The sequence below is a fragment of the Oncorhynchus gorbuscha genome, linkage group LG02 (assembly GCF_021184085.1).
Source record: "Oncorhynchus gorbuscha isolate QuinsamMale2020 ecotype Even-year linkage group LG02, OgorEven_v1.0, whole genome shotgun sequence".
NCBI classification, from domain to species: domain Eukaryota; kingdom Metazoa; phylum Chordata; class Actinopteri; order Salmoniformes; family Salmonidae; genus Oncorhynchus; species Oncorhynchus gorbuscha.
The window spans coordinates 79,373,346-79,394,834 of record NC_060174.1 but is presented as its reverse complement, the minus strand read 5'-3'; the positions used below and the strand labels follow the sequence as shown (position 1 = coordinate 79,394,834).

The 21,489-nt window shown below is 44.3% G+C and overlaps 1 protein-coding gene across 2 annotated transcripts in view; it reads left to right on the top strand.

The window, feature by feature from the left end:
• LOC124010547 (mediator of RNA polymerase II transcription subunit 13-like) overlaps positions 1-21,489 on the top strand; it is a 159,635-nt gene that overhangs the window by 67,021 nt on the left and 71,125 nt on the right. Inside the window, exons 4-6 of one of the 2 annotated variants that reach the window (XM_046323117.1) lie at positions 14,233-14,378; positions 18,772-18,987; positions 20,084-20,278. In XM_046323117.1, the coding sequence (XP_046179073.1) occupies positions 14,233-14,378; positions 18,772-18,987; positions 20,084-20,278 (557 nt within the window). Of the gene's footprint in view, positions 1-14,232; positions 14,379-18,771; positions 18,988-20,083; positions 20,288-21,489 lie in introns of both variants that reach the window. The other variant, XM_046323107.1, reaches the window with a different exon arrangement.

The window sequence follows — 21,489 nt, the reverse complement described above, 5'->3', positions numbered from 1 at the left end:
AGATACTGTGAGGGTTAAAGGTAGTGTCTCAAATCTGATACTGGGAAGATGACTACCATCTAAGGCGAACATGGGCGTAGGCTTATCTAACTCTCTGAAAGGAATGTCATGTTTCCGAACCCATGCTTCGTCCATGAAACAACCCTCAGCCCCAGAGTCTATCAAGGCACTACATGTAGCACCCGAACCGGTCCAGCGTAGGTGGACCGACAAAGTAGTACAGGACTTTGATGGAGAGACTTGAGTAGTTGCGCTCACCTGTAGCCCTCCGCTTACAGATGAGCTCTGGCTTTTACTGGACAAGAATTAACAAAATGTCCAGCAACTCCGCAATAGAGGCACAGGCGGTTGGTGATCCTCCGTTCCCTCTCCTTATTCGAGATGCGAATCCCTCCCAGCTGCATGGGCTCAGTCTCAAAGCCAGAGGGGGGAGATGGTTGCGATGCGGAGCAGGGAAACACCGTTGATGCGAGCTCTCTTCCACGAGCCCGGTGACGAAGATCTACCCGTCGTTCTATGCGGATGGCGAGAGCAATCAAAGAGTCCACATCTGAAGGAACCTCCCGGGAGAGAATCTCATCCTTAACCACTGCGTGGAGTCCCTCCAGAAAACGAGCGAGCAGCGCCGGCTCGTTCCACTCACTAGAGGCAGCAAGAGTGCGAAACTCAATGGAATAATCCGTTATGGACCGTTCACCTTGGCATAAGGAAGCCAGGACCCTAGAAGCCTCCCCACCAAAAACTGAACGGTCAAAAACCCGAATCATCTCCTCTTTAAAGTTCTGGAATACGTTAGAGCAATCAGCCCTTGCCTCCCAGATAGCTGTGCCCCATTCTCGAGCCCGGCCAGTAAGGAGTGAAATGACGTAAGCAACCCGAGCTCTCTCTCTAGAGTATGTGTTGGGTTGGAGAGAGAACACAATCTCACACTGCGTGAGAAAGGAGCGGCACTCAGTGGGCTGCCCGGAGTAGCAAGGTGGGTTATTAACCCTAGGTTCTGGAGGCTCGGCAGGCCAGGAAGTAACAGGTGGCACGAGACGTAGACTCTGGAACTGTCCAGAGAGGTCGGAAACCTGAGCGGCCAGGTTCTCCACGGCATGGCGAGCAGCAGACAATTCCTGCTCGTGTCTGCCGAGCATGGCTCCTTGGATCTCGACGGCAGTGTAACGAGCGTCTGAAGTCGCTGGGTCCATTCCTTGGTCGGTTCCTTCTGTCATGCAGGTGAAAGAGGACCCAAAAGCGACTTAACAGAAACAGAGTTTATTAAAGTCCAAAACGGAATAACAGAAATCCTCTAGACTTGTAGAGGGGAAACAACTGGAGAAGCGGCCACAGACTGCAGGTTTCGGGTAGGCGCAGGCCGTAGTCGACTGAGACACCTGCTCACACGCAGCATCTGATGAAGGCACAAAACACGACAGGACAGGGTGATACACAATCACGGCCAAAAACACGACAGGACAGGGCGAAACGCAATCACAGCATGGTGAATACAATACAAGGAACCGACGGGACAGGAACGGATCACAAAGGAATAAATAGGGACTCTAATCAGGGGAAAGGATCGGGAACAGGTGTGGGAAGACTAAGTGATGATTAGGGGAATAGGAACAGCTGGGAGCAGGAACGGAACGACAGAGAGAAGAGAGAGCGAGAGAGTGAGAGAGGGAGGGGGAGAGAGAGGGATAGAAGGAGGGAAAGAACCAAACAAGACCAGCAGAGGGAAACGAATAGCATGGGGAGCACAGGGACAAGACATGACAATGAATGACAAACATGACAGGAAGCTTGGCCCCGGTGATGTACTGGGCCGTACGCACTACCCTTGCGGTTGGAGGCTGAACAGTTGCCATACCAGGCAATGATTCAACCTGTCTGGATGCTCTCGATGGTGCAGCTGTAGAACCTTTTGAGGACCTGAGGACCCATGCCAAATCTTTTCTCCTGAGGGGGAATAGGTTTTGTTGTGCCCTCTTCACGACTGTCCTGGTGTACTTGGGCCATGTTAGTTTGTTGGTGATGTGGACACCAAGGAACTTGAAGCTCTTAACCTGCTCCACTACAGCCCCATCGATGAGAATAGGGGCGTGCTTGGTCCTCTTTTTCCTGTAGTCCACAATCATCTCCTTTGACTTGATCACATTGAGGGAGGGGTTGTTGTCCTGGCACCAGACGGCACTCCTTATAGGCCGTCTCGTCATTGTCAGTGAACAGGCCTGTTGTGTCATCGGCAGGTGTTGGAGTTGTGCCTGGCATGGCAGTCATGAGTGAACAGGGAGTACAGGAGGGGACTGAGTGGGGACCGAGCACACACCCTGAGGGGCCCCGTGTTGAGGATAAGCGTGTTGTTACCTACCCTTACCACCTGGGGGAGGCTCGTCAGGAAGTCTGACCCAGTTGCAGAGGGAGCTGTTTAGTCCCAGGGTCCTTAACTTAGTGATGACCTTTGTGGGAACTATGGTGTTGAACGCTGAGCTGTAGTCAATGAATAGCATTCTCAGATAGATGTTCCTTTTGTCCAGTTGGGAAAGGGCAGTGTGGAGTGCAAGAGCTTGCAAATTGGAGTGGGCCTAGGGTTTATGGGATAATGGTGTTTATGTGAGTCATGACCAGCCTTTCAAATCACTTCTTGGCTACAGACGTGAGTGCTATGGGTTGATACTCATTTAGGCAGGTTACCTTAGTGTTCTTGGGCACAGGGACGATGGTGGCCTGCTTAAAACATGTTGGTATTACAGACTCCAACAGGGAGAGGTTGAAAATGTCAGTGAAGACATTTGCCAGTTGGTCAGCGCATGCTCGCAGTAATCGCTGGTAATCCGTTTGGCCCAGAGGCCTTGTGAATGTTGACCTGTTTAAAGGTATTCCTCACATCGGCTGCGGAGAGCGTGATCACAGAGTTGGTGCTCTCATATATGTTTCAGTGTTACTTGCCACGAAGCGAGCATAGAAGTTATTTTGCTCGTCTGGTAGGCTTGTGTCACTGGGCAGCTCTCAGCTGTGCTTCCCTTTGTAGTCTGTAATAGTTTGCAAGTCCTGCTCTCAGTTGGTGTAGTACAATTCGATCTTAGTCCTGTATTGGCTCTTTGCCTGTTTGATGGTTCATTGGAGAGCAAAGCGGAATTTCTTATAAGCTTCCGGGTTAGAGTCCCGCTCCTTGAAAGCGGCAGCTCTACCCTTTAGCTCAGTGCGGATGTTTCCTGTAATCCATGGCTTCTGGTTGGGGTATGTACGTACTGTCACTGTGGGGACGACGTCTTCAATGCACTTATTGGTAAAGCCAGTGACTGATGCGGCTATGGAACCCTGACCTGTTCACCGGATGTGCTACTTGTCCCAGACCTGCTGTTTTCAACTCTAGAGACAGCAGGAATGGTAGAAATACTCTCAATGATCGGCTATGAAAAGCCAACTGACATTTACTCCTGAGGTGCTGACCTGTTGCACCCTCGACAACTACTGTGATTATTAGTATTTGACCATGCTGGTCATTTATGAACATTTGAACATATTGGCCATGTTCTGTTATAATCTCCACCCGGCACAGCCAGAAGAAGACTGGCCACCCCTCATAGCCTGGTTCCTCTCTAGGTTTCTTCCTAGGTTTCGGCCTTTCTAGGGAATTTTTCCTAGCCACCGTGCTTCTACACCTGCATTGCTTGCTTTTTGGGGTTTTAGGCTGGGTTTCTGTACAGCACTTTGAGATATCATCTGATGTAAGAAGGGCTATATAAATACATTTGATTTGATTTTGATTTGTGTACTCTTCAATGCAATCGGAAGAATCCCGGAACATATTCCAGTCCGTGCTAGCAAAACAGTCCTGTAGTTTAGCATCTGCTTCATCTGACCACTTTTTTTTATGGACCGAGTCACTGGTGCTTCCTGCTTTAATTTTTGCTTGTAAGGATAGAGATGGGTCGGATTTGCCAAATGGAGGGCGAGGGAGAGCGTTGTACGCATCTCGGTGTGTGGAGTAAATCTAAATTTTTTCCCCCTCTGGTTGCAAATTTAACATGTTGATAGAAATTCGGTACAATTGATTTAAGTTTCCCTGCATAAAGAGTCCGGCCACTAGGAATGCCACCTCTGGATGAGCGTTTTCCTGTTTGTTTATGGTAGAATACAGCTCATTTAGTGCGGTTTTAGTTCCAACCTCGCTCTGTGGTGGTATGTAGACAGCTACAGAAAATACAGATGAGAACTCTCTGGGTAAATAGTGAGGTCTACAGCTTATCATAAGATACTCAACCTCAGGCGAGCAAAACTTTGAGACTTCCTTAGATATTGTGCACCACCATGCATAGGCCCTGTGTCTTCCCAGAGGCTGCTGTTCTGTCTTGCCGAAAGAGTGTAGTGTATAACCCACCTGCTCTCTGTTCTTAATGTCATCGTTCATCCACAACTCGGTGAAGCATTAAATATTACTGTTTTTAATGTCCCGTTGGTAAGATATACGTGCTTTCAGTTGGTCCCATTTATTTTCTAGCGATTGAATGTTAGCTAGCAGAACGGAGGGCAAGGGCAGATTAGCCACTCGTCACCTGGTCCTCACAAGGCACCCTGATCTTTTGCCTCGAAATCTCCGTTTCCTTCTCCAGCGAATCACGGGGATCGGGGCCTGGTCGGGTGTCAACACTCCGACTCATTGAAGAAAAACTCTTCGTCCAGTTTGAGGTGAGCAATCCTAGTTCTGATATTTAGAAGCTCTTTTCGGTCATAGGAGACGGTAGCAGCAACATTATGTACTAAACAAGTTTGCTGATATCCTACTGCCTTGTGCATATTTCTGGATTCATAATGTTCTGATATGTTGCATCAGACTCATTGCTTTTAATGTTTTTTTTTTCTCCTACGGCTACTGGTTGTATGACTTTGGTATCTTATCGTCCCACAACTGTCCCAGAGTCTGTTTGCAATAGGCTATTTCTTTCTTGACAAGCTGACCAATAGATTGGTAGCCTGAACTTCTCTACTATAGGAGATTTACATAGGCTAGTGATTTGGTTTTTCGTTAATAGTCTTGTTGGTTGAGGAAAAGTACAATGTGTATATCAGAATTCATTAAGAAGGACCACACATTATTGCATCCTCGACTTGCATGTTCTCTTAATATGAATTACCATATTCTAAGTGTGATTTCTGTCATTCTGAGCACCATGGGTGGACACCTTAATCTGGTCACCTATCCAATGTATTTGGGTCCGGTAAATTTCTCAATGTCCGGTTAATTAAAATGTTGCCGGTGAAATTTCTGGTGCTACATTTTCCTAACGGAAACCCTGCACCCTACATACCTTGAGACACATGCCCAACCCCACCCTTCCTGCCCCAGAAGAATTGAGAGATTACAGAGTTTGTTTGGAGCTGACAGTGTATGCGCTGGCCGTGACAGGGACAATGGGCCTGTGGTGGCACGCCACACAGCCGTTGAGCCTGGCCAACAGCAGCCGAGCCTGGCCCAATGTGATTGTGCTGCGTTTTTCAGCCAACTCCCCTCACTGGGGCTGGAGACAAATCCCCTGCCCCTTTGTGTGTGTGTGTGTGTGTGTGTGTGTGTGTGTGTGTGTGTGTGTGTGTGTGTGTGTGTGTGTGTGTGTGTGTGTGTGTGTGTGTGTGTGTGTGTGTGTGTGTGTGTGTGTGTGTGTGTGTGTGTGTGTGTGTGTGTGTGTAACAAAGGCGTTAGGTCATGTGTCTCTGCTGTATTTGTTGTTTTTATCATTGCGGGCATGGGGGCTACTAAGGGTTAAAAACAAACACCTGTCTATCTATTGAACATTTTCCGTGCACAATGGACAAAAAATCAGCCGCTGAGAAATACCTCATTGAGTCCTTGAGAATTTGATCAATACTCACTGTTTGATCCACTCTCAATGTGATGATATTTAAGATATAGGATACATTGTTTGCATCTCCATTTTAGACAGCTCTTGAGGAACCTTCTCATCCTGACCTTCTCATTGTTGTTTTATCTTTAAAATCCATATTAGCCTCTTTCAATGATAGTTTACTCAACTGATGAGTGAGTATCTCTAAAGTGAGTTTCTCTGATAGAGAGGATGAAAAGAAGCATGTCCAGACACTGTTGATGTGGTATGTGTGGCAGCCGTTCTGCCTAATGGGCTACAGGTGGCAGCCCTCCATTCTTTTAGCTCCCTCAGCCGGGCAACACAGTGTGAGACCAGAGTGAGTGTGAGACCGGAGTGAGTGTGAGACCAGAGTGAGTGTGAGACCAGAGTGAGTGTGAGACCAGAGTGAGTAAAAGATGTTGTGGTTTCTGTGGTTACTCCTGCTTCTGTCTCCCCCCATCTCTCTCTCTCTTTCTCTCTCTCTCTCTCTCTCTCTCTCTCTCTCTCTCTCTCTCTCTCTCTCTCTCTCTCTCTCTCTCTCTCTCTCTCTCTCTCTCTCTCTCTCTCTTTGTCTCCTTCCCTTCAGTACCTATCCCTTTCCCTCCCTCCCTCCCTCCCTCCCTCCCTCCCTCCCTCCCTCCCTCCCTCCCTCCCTCCCTCCCTCCCTCCCTCCCTCCCTCCCTCCCTCCCTCCCTCTCTCCATCCTGGGGCAAGGAAATGCATATACTTCATACCATTTGAAAGGAAACACTTTGAAGTTTGTGGAAATGTGAAATTAATGTAGGAGAATATAACACATTAGATCTAGTAAAAGATAATACAAACAAATAAACATGCGTTTTTCAATTTGAATTTTGTTCATTTTTGAAACGCAAGAGAAAGGCTATAATATAATATTGCAGTTTAGACACAATTTAGATTTTGGTCACTAGATGGGAGCAGTGTGTGTGCAAAGTTTCAGATTGATCCAGTGAAGCACTGCAACACGGGACAATATTTTGTATCAAGTCTGCCCAAATGTGCCGAATTGGTCAATTGATACATTTTCAGTTCAAAACTATAGGGAACATACAACAATGATATGGTAATACAACATTTACGTTTACACACTACCAGGGATGTCATACATGATGGATCATTAGCTTAAACACTAACTTTTACACATCTAGATGGCCAGGTGGGGTGGGTATGGAGCCAGAGACAGCAGGGGTTCAAACTGTAGAACCTAGTTTCTACATTTGAATATGAAAATTGATTTTTATCAAACAGAACTATGCTACATTTTATCTCTGGGACCCTTAGGATGACACATCAGAGCAAGATTACTGAATGTAAGTACATTATTTAGCTTCCGAGGTGAATGTATCAAACCAGTGGCTGTGATAAAAGTTGTTGTTGTTGTGCACTCTCCTCAAACAATAGCATGGTATTTTTTCACTGTAATAGCTACTGTAAATTGGACAGTGCAGTTAGATTAACAAGAATTTAAGCCTTCTACCCAGCTTTCTGGAAAGTTTGCTGTTACTTACAACGTCATGCTAATCACATTAGCGAACACAAGCTGAACCGTCCCGGTATAGGGACATAAATCAGTAGTTGGTATTCAGACTTGCCATATGCAGGTGCATAAAGGGCTTTGCAGGTGTGACTCCAGATTTTGAGTTCTCATTCAATAGGCTTTTCAGTCCATTTATCTAAAGCCATCCCTTTAAGTACAGTGTACCTTTAATTCAATTTTTATTGACAAACTCACTAGAATATATACTGAACAAAAATAAACAAAACAGGCAACAATTTTAAAGATTTTACTGTGTTACAGTGCATAATAGAAATCAGTCAATTTAAATAAATTCATTAGGCCCTAATCTATAGATTTCACATGACTGGGCAGGGGTGCAACCATGGGGTGAGCCTTTGAGGGCATAGGCTCACCCACTGGGCAGCCAGGCTCATCCACTAGGGAGCCAGGCCCAGCCAATCAGAATGAGTTTTTCCCCACAAAAGGACTTTATTACAAACAGAAATATTCCTCAGCACCCACCCCACTCCCTGTCAGACGATCCTTCAGGTGAAGAATCCGGATGTGGAGGTCCTGGGCTGGGTGGTTACACGTGGACTGTGGTTGTGAGGCTGGTTGGACGTACTGCCAAATTTCCGGATTGACTGATCTTTATATCTTAAAGTAATGATGGACTGTCGTTTCGCTTTGCTTATTTAAGCTGGTCTTGCTATAATATGGACTTGGTCTTTTACAATAGGGCTATCTTCTGTATATCCACCCCTACCTTGTCACAACACACCTGATTGGCTCAAACACATTAAGAAGGGAAGAAATGACACCAATTACCTTTTTACAGGGCACACCTGTTAATTGAAATGCATTCCAGGTGACTACCCCATGAAGCTGGTTGAGAGAATGCCAAGAGTGTGCAAAGCTGTCATCAAGGCAAAGGGTGACTGCTTTCAAGAATCTCAAATATAAAATATATTTCGATTTTTTTTAAACACTTTTTTGGTTACTACATGTTTTCATGTGTTATTTCATCATTTTGATGTCTTCACTATTATTCTACAATGTAGAAAATAGTAACAATAAAAAAAACTTAAATCACTAGGTGTGTCCAAACTTTTGACTGGTACATGTCACACCCTGACCTTGGAGTATGGTTCTCAGTCAGGGACAGCTGTCTATCGTTGTCTCTGATTGGGAACCATACTTAGGTACCCCTTCCCCACCTGTGTTGGTGGGAAGGTGACTTTGTTTAGAGCACTTCGCTTTTGAGCGTCACGGTTGGTGTTTGTAGTGTTTTTTGTTTTGTGTGGTGTGGTGTCATTTTGATTAAAATAAAGAAAATGTACGCTCACCACGCTGCACCTTGGTCCTCTCCTTCCAACAGCCGTGACAGAACAAAAATATAAACTTAACATGTAATTTGTTTGTCCCTTGTTTCAAGAGCTGAAATAAAAATATCCCAGAAATTTTCCATATGCACAAAAAGCTTATTTTTGCCTAAATTTCTTTTCCACCATAATTTGCAAATAAATTCATAAAAAATCCTACAATGTGATTTTCTGGATTTTTTTATTCATTTTGTCTGTCATAGTTGAAGTGTACCTATGATGAAAATTACAGGCCTCTCTCATATTTTTAAGTGGGAGAACTTGCACAATTGGTGGCTGACTAAATACTTTTTTGCCCCACTGTAGTTTTCTAAATACACCAATGTATGTAGTTAAGATAAAAAAGAATGCAATATAAAACTTGCTGACACCATTCAAACCAATGATGGTTCGGAACTTTAAAGCCAAATATCTCAGAATCATCTTTCTGCAGATATAACCAAGCTCACGATTTGTCAGCGATCATAAGGTAAAATAGATCTAAAACCATTGTAATTTGTAATTTATATTTACAATCCCCTTATCCAAACAGATTACTCAAATGGTCTTATCCGATAGATCTTATCAATTTATGCATTAGAGTGCATAGAGATTGGTGTTATTTTTTTTCACCCCTGTTTTGTGGTATCCAATTGGTAGTAGTTATAGTCTTGTCTCGTCGCTGCAACTCCCGGACGGACTCGGGAGAGGCAAAGGTTAAGAGCCATGCGTCCTCCAAAACACAACCAAGCCGCACTGCTTCTTGACACAATGCCCATCCAACCCGGAAGCCAGACGCACCAATGTGTCGGAGGAAACACCATACACCTGGCGACCTGGTCAGCATGCACTGTGCCCGGCCCGCCACAGGAGTCACTAGTGCACGATGAGACAAGGATATCCCTGCCTGCCAAACCCCCCCTAACCTGGATAACGCTGGGCCAATTGTGTGCCGCCCCACGGGCCTCCCGGGTGCAACCCCAGAATCTCTAGTGGCACAGCTTAGACCACTCTGGAGGACCCGGTGTTAGTTATATTGGAAAAAAGTAAGTCAATGTTTTATTACTTAGAACTAGAGGTCGACCGATTACTCGGAATGGCTGATTAATTAGGGCCGATTTCAAGTTTTCATAACAATCGGAAATCGGTATTTTTGGGCGCCGATTTCCGGTTATTATGTTTTATTTATTTTTTATATAACTTTTTTAACTAGGCAAGTCAGTTAAGAACACATTCTTATTTTCAATGATGGCCTATGAACAGTGGGTTAACTGCCTTGTTCAGGGGCAGAACGACAAATTTGTACCTTGTCAGCTCGGGGGTTCCAATCTTGCAACCTCACAGTTAACTAGTCCAACGCTCTACGAGTAACTAGTCCATTGCACTCCACGAGTAGCCTGCCTGTTATGCGAATGCAGTAGAAGCCAAGGTAAATTGCTAGCTAACATTAAACTTATCTTATAAAAAACAATCATAATCACTATTTATAACTACTAATCCAGTTTAGCAGGCGATATTAACCAGGTAAAATTGTGTAATTTCTCTTGCGTTCATTGCACGCTAGTTAGCTGGGTTTGCGCTAATACTGTTTCAAACGCCACTCGCTTTTAGATTTGGAGTAGTTATTCCCTTGCGCTGCAAGGGCCGCGGCTTTTGTGGAGCGATGGGTAACGATGCTTCGAGTGTGGCTGTTGTCTATGTGTTCCTGGTTCGAGCCCAGGTAATAATAATAATATAATAATATATGCCATTTAGCAGACGCTTTTATCCAAAGCGACTTACAGTCATGTGTGCATACATTCTACGTATGGGTGGTCCCAGGGATCGAACACACTACCCTGGCGTTACAAGCGCCATGCTCTACCAACTGAGCTACAGAAGGACCATAGTTAGGGGCGAGGAGAGGGAAGGAAGCTATAGTGTTACACTGGCAATACTATAGTGCCTATAAGAACATCCAATAGTCAAAGGTATATGAAATACAAATGGTATAGAGAGAAATAGTCCTATAAATACTATATTAACTACAACCTAAAACCTCTCACCTTGGAATATTGAAGTCTCATGTTAAAAGGAACCACCAACTTTCATATGTTCTCATGTTCTGAGCAAGGAACTTAAACGTTAGTTTTTTTACATGGCACATATTACTTTCTTCTCCAACACTTTGTTTTTGCATTATTTAAACCAAATTGAACATGTTTCATTATTTATTTGAGGCTAAATTGACTGTATTGATATTAAGTTAAAATAAGTGTTAATTCAGTATTGTTGTAATTATCATTATTACAAATAAATAAATAAATACAAATTGTCCGATTAATCGTTATCGGCTTTTTGGGCCCTCCAATAATCGGTATCGGTATCGGCGTTGAAAAATCATAATCGGTCGACCTCTACTTAGAACCGACAGGTTGCTCGACCTTATTTATGGTTTCCTCGTACATAAAGGTGGTGGAATTATGAGGGAATACGGCACATCTGTAGACACAACTCTGCCACACCTCCATTTCTGCAATCTCCACCCCAAGCAAATATATGCCTGACAGATGCTTTTGCCATGCTTAAGTTCAAGGTCAGAATACGCATAGAGAGAAAGGTGCATAAAAAGGGAATTGAGTTCCATTTACGAATGTGTAATTCCTAGAGAATAAAGGAGAGGTGTGAGGTTCCCTTCACTCCGCTAATTTGCTGGCTCCCTACCCCACCTTGCCTTAACAGCCCAGACACACACACCACAGGATTCCTGAGAGGCTCAGCGCTCTACTTTTGGGCGGTCCTGCCCTGACACACCTTACTAACAGAGCCCGTTTCTCTCTCAGCCACTGGGAAGCCATGTTTCTTTACTCCTCTATTATTACCGGACAGCTCTTTAATATTAGCTGACTTTGATCTGGCAGTCACTTACCTAGCTGCCCTTGGATCTTTGATACTAGCTGTCTCCGATCTAGCTGTGTTACTCATGTTTCTCTTTCTTTCTTTGACACTCAGTCTCTCTCTATGGTAAATAGTCTCTCTCTCTATGGCATATGGTCCGTCCCACCGTGACCTCCCAGTCAGGCTGCCCTTGGGGCAGGGAGAGACCGTCCCACTCTGCACCAAGGCCCCAGGACAGGGTGCTCTGTTGGAACCTAACAGCAGCCAGAATGTCTGAGTGGAGACAGACAGGAGAAAGAGGGAGGCTGTTCCAGAGACAGACAGACCGTAGTGAGGAAATTATGGAGCGATTTCATTGCCAACAGAAAATTTGCATTTAGATATTGAATTTGTAAATTAAGACTTGTATTTCTTGATTTCAAACGGAATTGAATGACTGTTGCATTCAGTTTTAAAATGATATTTCAATTTAATTGAATATTCAAATTCTGTATTTATATATATTCAGTTTCAGTATGGTTAATATTGCATTCTTTGTCTAGTTACAAACTATAATTTAAAGTTTACCAAAGTTTACCATACCCCTTGACTTATTCCAACTTTTTTACAGCCTGAGTTCAAAATGGATAACATTTTTGCAAATGTATTGAAAATAAAATACAGAAATATCTCATTTACATAAGTATTCACACCCGAGTCAATACATGTTAGAATCACCTTTAGCAGTGATTACAGCTGTGAGTCTTTCTGGGTAAATCTTTTCACATCTGGATTTTACAATATTTGCACATTATTCTGTTTTAAATATGTGTATATATTCAAGCTCTGTTAAATGATGTTCAATGCTAAACAGCCATTTTCAGCATGGGACTGCAAACCTAGAGTTACTGTATCTGTATATGTGAAGTACAGAGATGAGGGAGTATTTGAACAATCATGTTAAACACTACTTTTGCACAAAGAGTGAGTCCATGCAACTTATGTGACTTGTTAAGCTAAATGTTGCTCCTGAACATATGTAGGATTGTCATGAAATGGGCTGAATACTTATTGACTCAAGACATTTAAGCTTTTCATTTTTAATTCATTTGTATACACTGTTGGCCAGTGACAAAAAAAATATATTTAATCCAGTTTAAATTCAGGCTGTAATACAACAACATTTGGAAAAAGTCAAGGGGTGTGAATACTCTCTGAAGGCACTGCATTCAACTTATCAAATACATTCAGATTTCAAATTTAGTTCTACAATTTCAAATTCAAAACCAGAGACAACATCCTGGTACTTGGCCAAAAAGGAATGGTAGAAGAGATCCGGTATAATCACACACTCTGTTAAACAGGTTTCTGACTGTTTCTGAAACCAATGTGGCATTTTGAATTTGCTTATTCATACAGTATGAGTTTGGCTCTAGCGTTTGAACCGTTTGTGTTATTAGTTATTATGACCCCATTTCCGAAAGATAAGATTCTCTGGAACATGGTCATGCCTTCTGTTCCCCTCTATTGTGTTAGAAGGGAGTGTGACTAAAAACTTAATTTGGCCCCCATAACAATATATTTGAATTGCGCTGTCATAGCACTTCCTCAGATAGCTATTTCACTCCCTATTTAATCTTGATCTTGTGACTGACTGGGTTCAAACTGGGTCTCCTGTATGTCTTAAGACTGTGTTAGCCCACTTAGCTAAAGTCTATGCATATTTATTTTTATTTTTATCAAGGATATAAAAAAGTTACAGTCTTATTGCATTGTATAGGCTATCCTTGTTAGTGCATGTTGTCTAGTATACATTAGTCTGTAGTGGAAATGTTTCTCTCCTTTCACCCTTGTGCCACTCAATTCTTCCTCAGACCTGTCTCATGATAATGATATATTATTAGTCTGATTCCTTCACTCCTTTTTCATTCCCATTCTTTTCTTTAATCCTCTGCAGCAGCAGCTCTGCCAGGGAGAGATGGAGGGAGAGAGAGACAGAGTGGTAGAGAAGAGGGATAGATATTTACTTAACCAAATCCTCTAAGGAGGCAACCCCTCTTTGATCCTCTACTAAATTAACCTTGTCCGCTTTCATTTGGTCTTCTGTCAGGTGGCTGTGCTGCATAGGATGAGAGGAGGCAGAGAGGGAGGGAGACTGGAGACAAGTCTCTCTCTCTCTCTCTCTCTCTCTCTCTTTCTTTCCCTGTCACTCCTTCCATCTCTCTCGCTTCTGCTCACTTTCTTGCTCTACTCCCTCTATCTCTCTCTCGCTTCCTCTCACCCCAATCAAACAACATACACACTACACACACTACAGGTCTCTGTTAAATCAGTGACATATCATTTCCCTAACCCCTCTCCACGTTTGGTATTCTACCCAGGAGACCATGTCAAGTTAGAGATTTTGCTCCATTGCTGAACAATGTCATTGTTATCTTCCACAATCTCTCCGCTCCTCCACCCAGTCATTAGCAGGCAAATTCAGTATTTTGCCCTCTCTCATCTTCTATGGCTCCCCCTCTCATCCTCGCCCTCGCTCTTCCTCTGTTGTATCATACAACAATTCACACACTTCCGCTTCCAGAATCATCCAAGCTAAAATGACTCACTCTGTGCTCTCTCTCTTTCTTTCTCTCTCTCTCCACAGTGAACACCTGTCATGCTCGTTCACCTTCTTCCTCCATGGGGAGAGTAACGTGTGCACCAGTGTGGAGATCAACCAGCACCAGCCAGTCTATCACCTGAGTGACGAGCACCTCACCCTGGCCCAGCAGGCCTCCAGCCCCTTCCAAGGTAGGTGGAGTATACACACACCCTTTCACAAGCACACACATATACATACACATGCACTGCAGATATGCGCACGCACACACACACACACACACACACACACACACACACACACACACACACACACACACACACACACACACACACACACACACACACACACACACACACACACACACACACACACACACACACACACACACACACACACACACACACACACACACACACACACACACACACACACACACACACACACACACAGTCCTTTCACCCCACACTACCGCTCAGGGAAAGGAGGGGGAAAAAGAGGTAGAGCAGTGGAGTATATCAGTGCTGTGTGAGAACAGAGTGCTCTGTTCTCTCAGCTTCGTGTCATGTCTCTAATAGAAGACAGGGGTAATCCTCAGGTATTAAGAACAGGCTCCTCTCCTCCGCTCTGCTCCTTCATCAGACAGCCTGACAGTAATGATGTGCCACCAGCAGCCCCCACACACCCCCTCTGTCCCTCCCCCATCTATCCACATGTTCTGCTTTTCCCTGTCCTCCTACTCTTCCTCACTTACCCCTCCCTCTTTTCTCCACCTCTCCCCTGCTCCCATCCTTCTCTTCATCTAATTCTCTCTCTCCCTCCACCTCCTTTTTCCTCTTCTTCTTTCTTCCTCCCTCTGTCCCTCCCCCTCCCTCTCGCCCTCAGAGGGCTATCCCCACTAGCTGAGGTCTGCTGCTGGAGACATCTGTACAATTAGCTGTAAAAGACACACAGAGGACAGAGAGGAGGGAGCCTACAAAAAAAACTGCAATAAAATAAATCCGAACAAAAGAAAGAGGAGGAGAAGGAGGAAAGCTTGAGGGAGCGATCATTACACCAGGCACAAGGGCTTTGCCTTAGGTTAACTAACAAAATGCCTTCCCACCTGGAACCTAATAATGGTGATCACTCTGTCCATTCTCTGATCTGACTCGAGTGCAGCACTGCACAGGGAAAATTAGCTGCAGTCATTCTTTCCCCCACTAGCCTCACAGTAATAATGTAAATTTAAGTTAGAGCCTGGTGCTGTTTAAATGTAAAAGTCATGTAAATGTAAACAAACACCGTATAGCCTCAAAACATGGTGAAAATAAATAAATGATATGATGGATGGATGGTCAGTTCATAGCTCTTTCTATGAATTTGAGAGTGGTTACATTTCTCCAGCCCCATCCTTCAGCGTTTACAGAAATAGTGGCGGGGAAGACACTTTGTAATTGTTTCAACTGCGGATTGGCCCTTTAAAACCTCCTGCTCTGTAGATTCAATAGCAGGTTCATGGATATATCAACTCAGCAACTCTCACTGTCAACTGTGTTTATTTTCAGCAAAATTAACTTGTGTAAATATTTGTATGAACATAAAAATATTCAACAACTGAGACATAAACTGAACAAGTTCCACAGACATGTGACTAACAGAAATGGAATCATGTGTCCCTGAACAAAGGGGGGGGGGGGGGTCAAAATACAAAGTAACAGTCATTATCTGGTGTGGCCACCAGCTGCATGAAGCACTGCAGTGCATCTCCTCCTCATGTGCTGCACCAGATTTGCCAGTTCTTGCAGTGAGGTGTTACCCCACTCTTCCCCCAAGGCACCTGCAAGTTCCCGGACATTTCTTGGGGGAATGGCCCTAGCCCTCACCCTCCGATCCAACAGGTTCCAGATGTGCTCAATGGGATTGAGATCCGGGCTCTTGCTGGCCATAGCAGAACACTGACATTCCTGTCTTGCAGGAAATCACGCACAGAACGAGCAGTATGGCTGGTGGCATTGTCATGCTGGAGGGTCATGTCAGGATGAGCCTGCAGGAAGAGTACCTCATGAGGGAGGAGGATGTCTTCCCTGTAACGCACAGCTTTGAGATTGCCTGCAATGACAACAAGCTCAGTCTGATGATGCTGTGACACACCGCCCCAGACCACGATGGCCCCTCCACCTCCAAATCAATCCCGCTCCAGAGTACAGGCCTCTTGTAACGCTCATTCCTTCGACGATAAATGTAAATCCAACCATCACCCCTGGTGAGACAAAACCGTGACTCGTCAGTGAAGAGCACTTTTTGCCAGTCCTGTCTGGTCCAGTGACGGTGGGTTTGTGCCCATAGGTGACGTTGTTGCAGGTGATGTCTGGTGAGGACCTGCCTTACAACAGGCCTACAAGCTCTCAGTCCAACCTCTCTCAGCCTATTGCAAACAGTCTGAGCACTGTTGGAGGGATTGTGCATTCCTGGTGTAACTCGGGCAGTTGTTGTTGCCACCCTGTACCTGTCCCGCAGGTGTGATGTTCGGATGTACTTATCCTGTGCAGGTGTTATTACACGTGGTCTGCCACTGTGAGGACGATCAGCTGTCTGTCCTGTCTCCCTGTAGCGCTGTCTTAGGCGTCTTACAGTACGGACATTGCAGTATATTGCCCTGGCCACATCTGCAGTCCTCATGCCTAAGACGCATTCAAGCAGATGAGCAGGGACCGTGGGCATCTTTCTTTTGGTGTTTTTCCAGAGTCAGTGGAAAGGCCTCTTTAGTTTCCTAAGTTTTCATAACTGTGACCTTAATTCATTGCCGACCGTCTGTAAGAAGTTAGTGTCTTAACAACCGTTCCACAGGTGCATGTTCATTAATTGTTTATGGTTCATTGAACAGGCACAGGAAACAGTGTTTAAGATCTGTGAAGTTATTTGGATTTTTATGAATTATCTTTGAAAGACAGGGTCCTGAAAAAGGGACATTTCTTTTTTTGCTGAGTTTAGATAGATAGATAGATACTGTAATTAGATAGCACAGCTTTCCACTTGGTCTGTCTCTCTTCAGTCACTAGTATGTGTCAGTAGATGTATGCTATATCAGGGTTTGGAAAGTATATCAGATAGTGGACCAGACCGTCTGCTTTTTTCCCATCATACCAACCTGCCAATACTTTGTATGGGACTTGAGGTGGCAGACTGGAAGATATGCTGCTCTATGTGTTTGGTGCCATTATGCAAATGGATCAAAGGGTTTAATGTGGAGTCAATTGTCCTCTGGTCATCAAATTATCTTCAATTAAAGATGGCGTTTAATGCTCTGTGGTGGGACCACTAATGTGTCCAGTACTTTATGTCAGAGCACTGCCCTTCTATGAATGGGTGGTTGTTGTGTATTTGACATCAGTACAAACAAACCCGCAGAATTCCCAGGGTGTGTGTGCCGGTATGTGTTCTCTCCATGAGCTATGTGTCTGTTTTAGCAGACCGAGCGTGGCTGACGTCTGCTAGTCCCCCGCCCTCCTACACCTCCCTTCTTCTACTCCCTCACTCCCTCGCTCCTCTCATCTCTGACATTCTTGGTTTAGTGTGCGGCAGAGCTCTCCAGCCTTTTCAAGATATGACCTCATAAAACAGCGCAGAGTGAATGTAATGAACTCTCAGCACCTTCGACTGATCTGAGCATATTTACCATGTCTTCAGGGAGATGGAGACAGAAAGAGAGAAGGGGACGGAGGGAGGGTTGTGTATTATGGAGTGGACAGCATAGAACATCAGAGGTGTGTATTATTCAGTCAGTCTTGTCACACTGTCTGTTTGTTTCCCATTGTAGTCTCTGAGGAAACTGGATGTTCACTCAATTGTCTGGTGAGGTCACCATCCACTTACTAGCTACTATGGCCCCTCCATTTAATCTCAGCGTGGTGGGAATATGAATATAGATTGACTACCCTTCTCCTTAAAATGTCCTGACCTTGAGTGGCTTGCATTTAGCTGGCCAGCACTGTGTGTGTTCCAGATGTTCTCTCTCTGTGAGACTGCCTTCTCTCCCCCTTCTCCCTCCCTCAAGCCAGCCAGCCCCTGTTAGTTTCAAGTTTTGATGTCACGTGCACAAATACAGTGAAATGCCTTTCTTGCAAACTCAAAACCCAATAATCAATAACAATATAATACAAAAAAAACAAGAAGAAATATATGAAGAACACAACATTCTAAATTTTTATTTTTTATTTATTTTACCTTTATTTTAGGAGAATGAATGAAAGGATGGGGTTACAGAAAAGAACACGGGCGTAATTTTATTTTTACCTTTATTTAACTAGGCAAGTGAGTTAAGAACAAATTCTTATTTACAATTACAGCCTAGGAACAGTGGGTTAACAGCCTGTTCAGGGGCAGAACAACAGATGTGTACCTTGTCAGCTCGGGGGTTTGAACTTGCAACCATTCCGGTTACTATTCCAACGCTCTAACCACTAGGCTACCCTGCCACCCCAGGATGGATGGATGCAGTATGATGAGGATGGGGATTTATTCTGAAGTAACACAGCTTCTGTACTGAGACTGGCTGTGTGTATCTCTTTTTCTCTCTACCTCTCTCTCCCTCTCTCCCTCCAGTCATCCTAAGTCCGTTTGGTCTGAACGGGACTCTGACGGGTCAGTCATTCAAGCTGTCAGACCCTCCCACCCAAAAACTGATAGAGGAGTGGAACCAGTTCTATCCCATAAGCCCCAGCTCTAAAGACAAGGACAAAAATGACTCTCCATCGGAGGACAAGATGGAGTACATGGACTGGGAGGATGACTCGCTGGCCGCTGTAGAGGTCCTCGTTGGTAAGACCTCTCTCTCGTATCCTTATTCTAAAATGCATAAATCGTTTTTTTTGCCCCCAATATTCTACACACAATGCTCCATAATGACGAAGCGAAAACAGGTTTTTAAACATTTTAACAAATGTATAATTTAAAAAAAACATATTTACATAATTATTCAGACTCGAAATTGAGCCCAGTTGCATCCTGTTTCCATTTATCATCCCTGAGATGTTTCTACAACTTGATTGGAGTCCACCTGTGGTACATTCAATTGATTGGACATGATTTGGAAAGGCACACACCTGTCTATTTAAGGTCCCACAGTGCATGTCAGAGCAAAAACCAAACCATGAGGTCGAAGGAACTGTCCGTAGAGCTCAGAGACAGGATTGGGTCAATTTCACAGATCTGGGGAAGGGTACCAAAAACGGTCTGCAGCATTGAAGGTCCCCAATAACACAGTGGCCTCCATCACCAGCGACTCCTGTGGCGGGGCGGGCGCAGTGCGCGCTAACCAAGGTTGCCAGGTGCACAGTGTTTAGGCCGACACATTGGTGCGGCTGGCTTCCGGGTTGGATACGCGCTGTGTTAAGAAGCAGTGCGGCTTGGTTGGGTTGTGTATCGGAGGACACATGACTTTCAACCTTCGTCTCTCCCGAGCCTGTACGGGAGTTGTCGCGATGAGACAAGCTAGTAGCTACTAAAAACAATTGAATACCACAAAATTGGGGAGAAAACGGGGTAAAAATTATAAATATATATATTTTTTAAGTCTGTAATTGCTGCCAAAGATGCTTCAAATAAGAACTGAGTGAAGGGTCTGAATACTTATGTAAATGTGATGTTTAAATTATTTAAAAAAAAATCTAAAAAACAGTTTTTGCTTTATCATTATGGGGTATTGTGTGTAGATTATTGAGAGGGGGGGGGGTTATTTAATTCATTTTGGAATAAGGCTGTAATGTAACAAAATGTGGAAAAAGTCAAGGGGTCTGAATACTTTCCGAATGCACTGTATATGAAATGGGGAAAAGGGACGGGGTTCCATTCCTGCACGGATCACATACACATACTTAACTGCTACTAATGAGTGGGTGTTTGTCTCTACCTCCAGGTGGTGTGAGGATGGTGTACCCAGCCTGCCTGGTGCTGGTGCCCCAGTCTGACATCCCGGCCGTGGTCCCCCAGGGGTCCTCGCACTGCACCGCCATCTATTCTGGTGGCCACCAAGTGCCTGCATCCCAACGAGAGCCTGCCATCTCCTCAGTCACCCTCACGCCCCCAACCTCACCCGAGGATGCCCATACAGGTACAATGAGTACGTGGATAGAAACATGTCAACCTACAATGCCTTGCGAAAGTATTCGGCCCCCTTGAACTTTGCGACCTTTTGCCACATTTCAGGTTTCAAACATAAAGATATAAAACTATTTTTTTGTGAAGAATCAACAACAAGTGGGACACAATCATGAAGTGGAACGACATTTATTGGATATTTCAAACTTTTTTAACAAATCAAAAACTGAAAAATTAAACTTGGAAGTATTTTTATTTCAATTCTGGTGCCGCTTTGCACACACAAGCTTGTTAGCTAGCTAGCTGGTCCAAAATTAAGCTAACTCTCTGTTCAATGACATTCAAAGTTCCTTTATAGAATCTGCACCTCGTAGGTATAATTTGGTCAGCCTAATTCAGATAATGCATGTCATAACAACAAGATGCCCAGCATTTCAAACCAAGCCTCCTCTGCGCTTTCTTGCTCGCTCCCCACCCCATCCCCACCCCATCTCGCGCCATACACTTGTCTGTAATGCAGGTAAATAGCTTGCCTATTCCATAGCAGGCTGCTCTATCCGCACTGATTGGTTACTAATTGAATGTTGCGCTAAAGGTAAAAATTTCAGAGGTTTAAAAGGGAACAGAAACTAATTATATAAACCGTTACTTTTTTTGGGGTTCAAACCAGTCCAGAACTTTATTTTGCTGGTCGGAACAGTGGCACGAAACGAAGAAAAAAAAGAATGCTTATTTTCAGAACAACTGGCCTTGTGGTTAGCCTGTTAGGGATGATGCGAATTTTCGCAGCTTTTTGTTAAAAATCGCGCAACATTTCAAAGTCCTGCTACTCATGCCAGGAATATAGTATATGCATATGATAAGTATGTGTGTATAGACAACACTCTGAAGTCTCTAAAACTGGTTAAATTGTGTCTGTGGCTATAACATAACGTGTTTAGGAGTAAAAATCCCTCGAAAAACTGTTCACCAAAAACACAAGAAAATATCAATCCGTCAGTCAATGTTTTGTCTAAGGCGACAGAAAATAAATGAGGATGCCCTGTAAATGCCTACAGCTTCCACACGATGTCGCCAGTACTGGCATTTCCAGTCTGCTTTATCCTTGGTTATATGACGTTTTGGCCCTTCCTGTTTTAGGCTCACCACAGGATGTTGTGAAATTGAAAACAATGGACGATGATTTCAAGACTTGCTGCTATCGAATACAGATCGCCCCGTGAT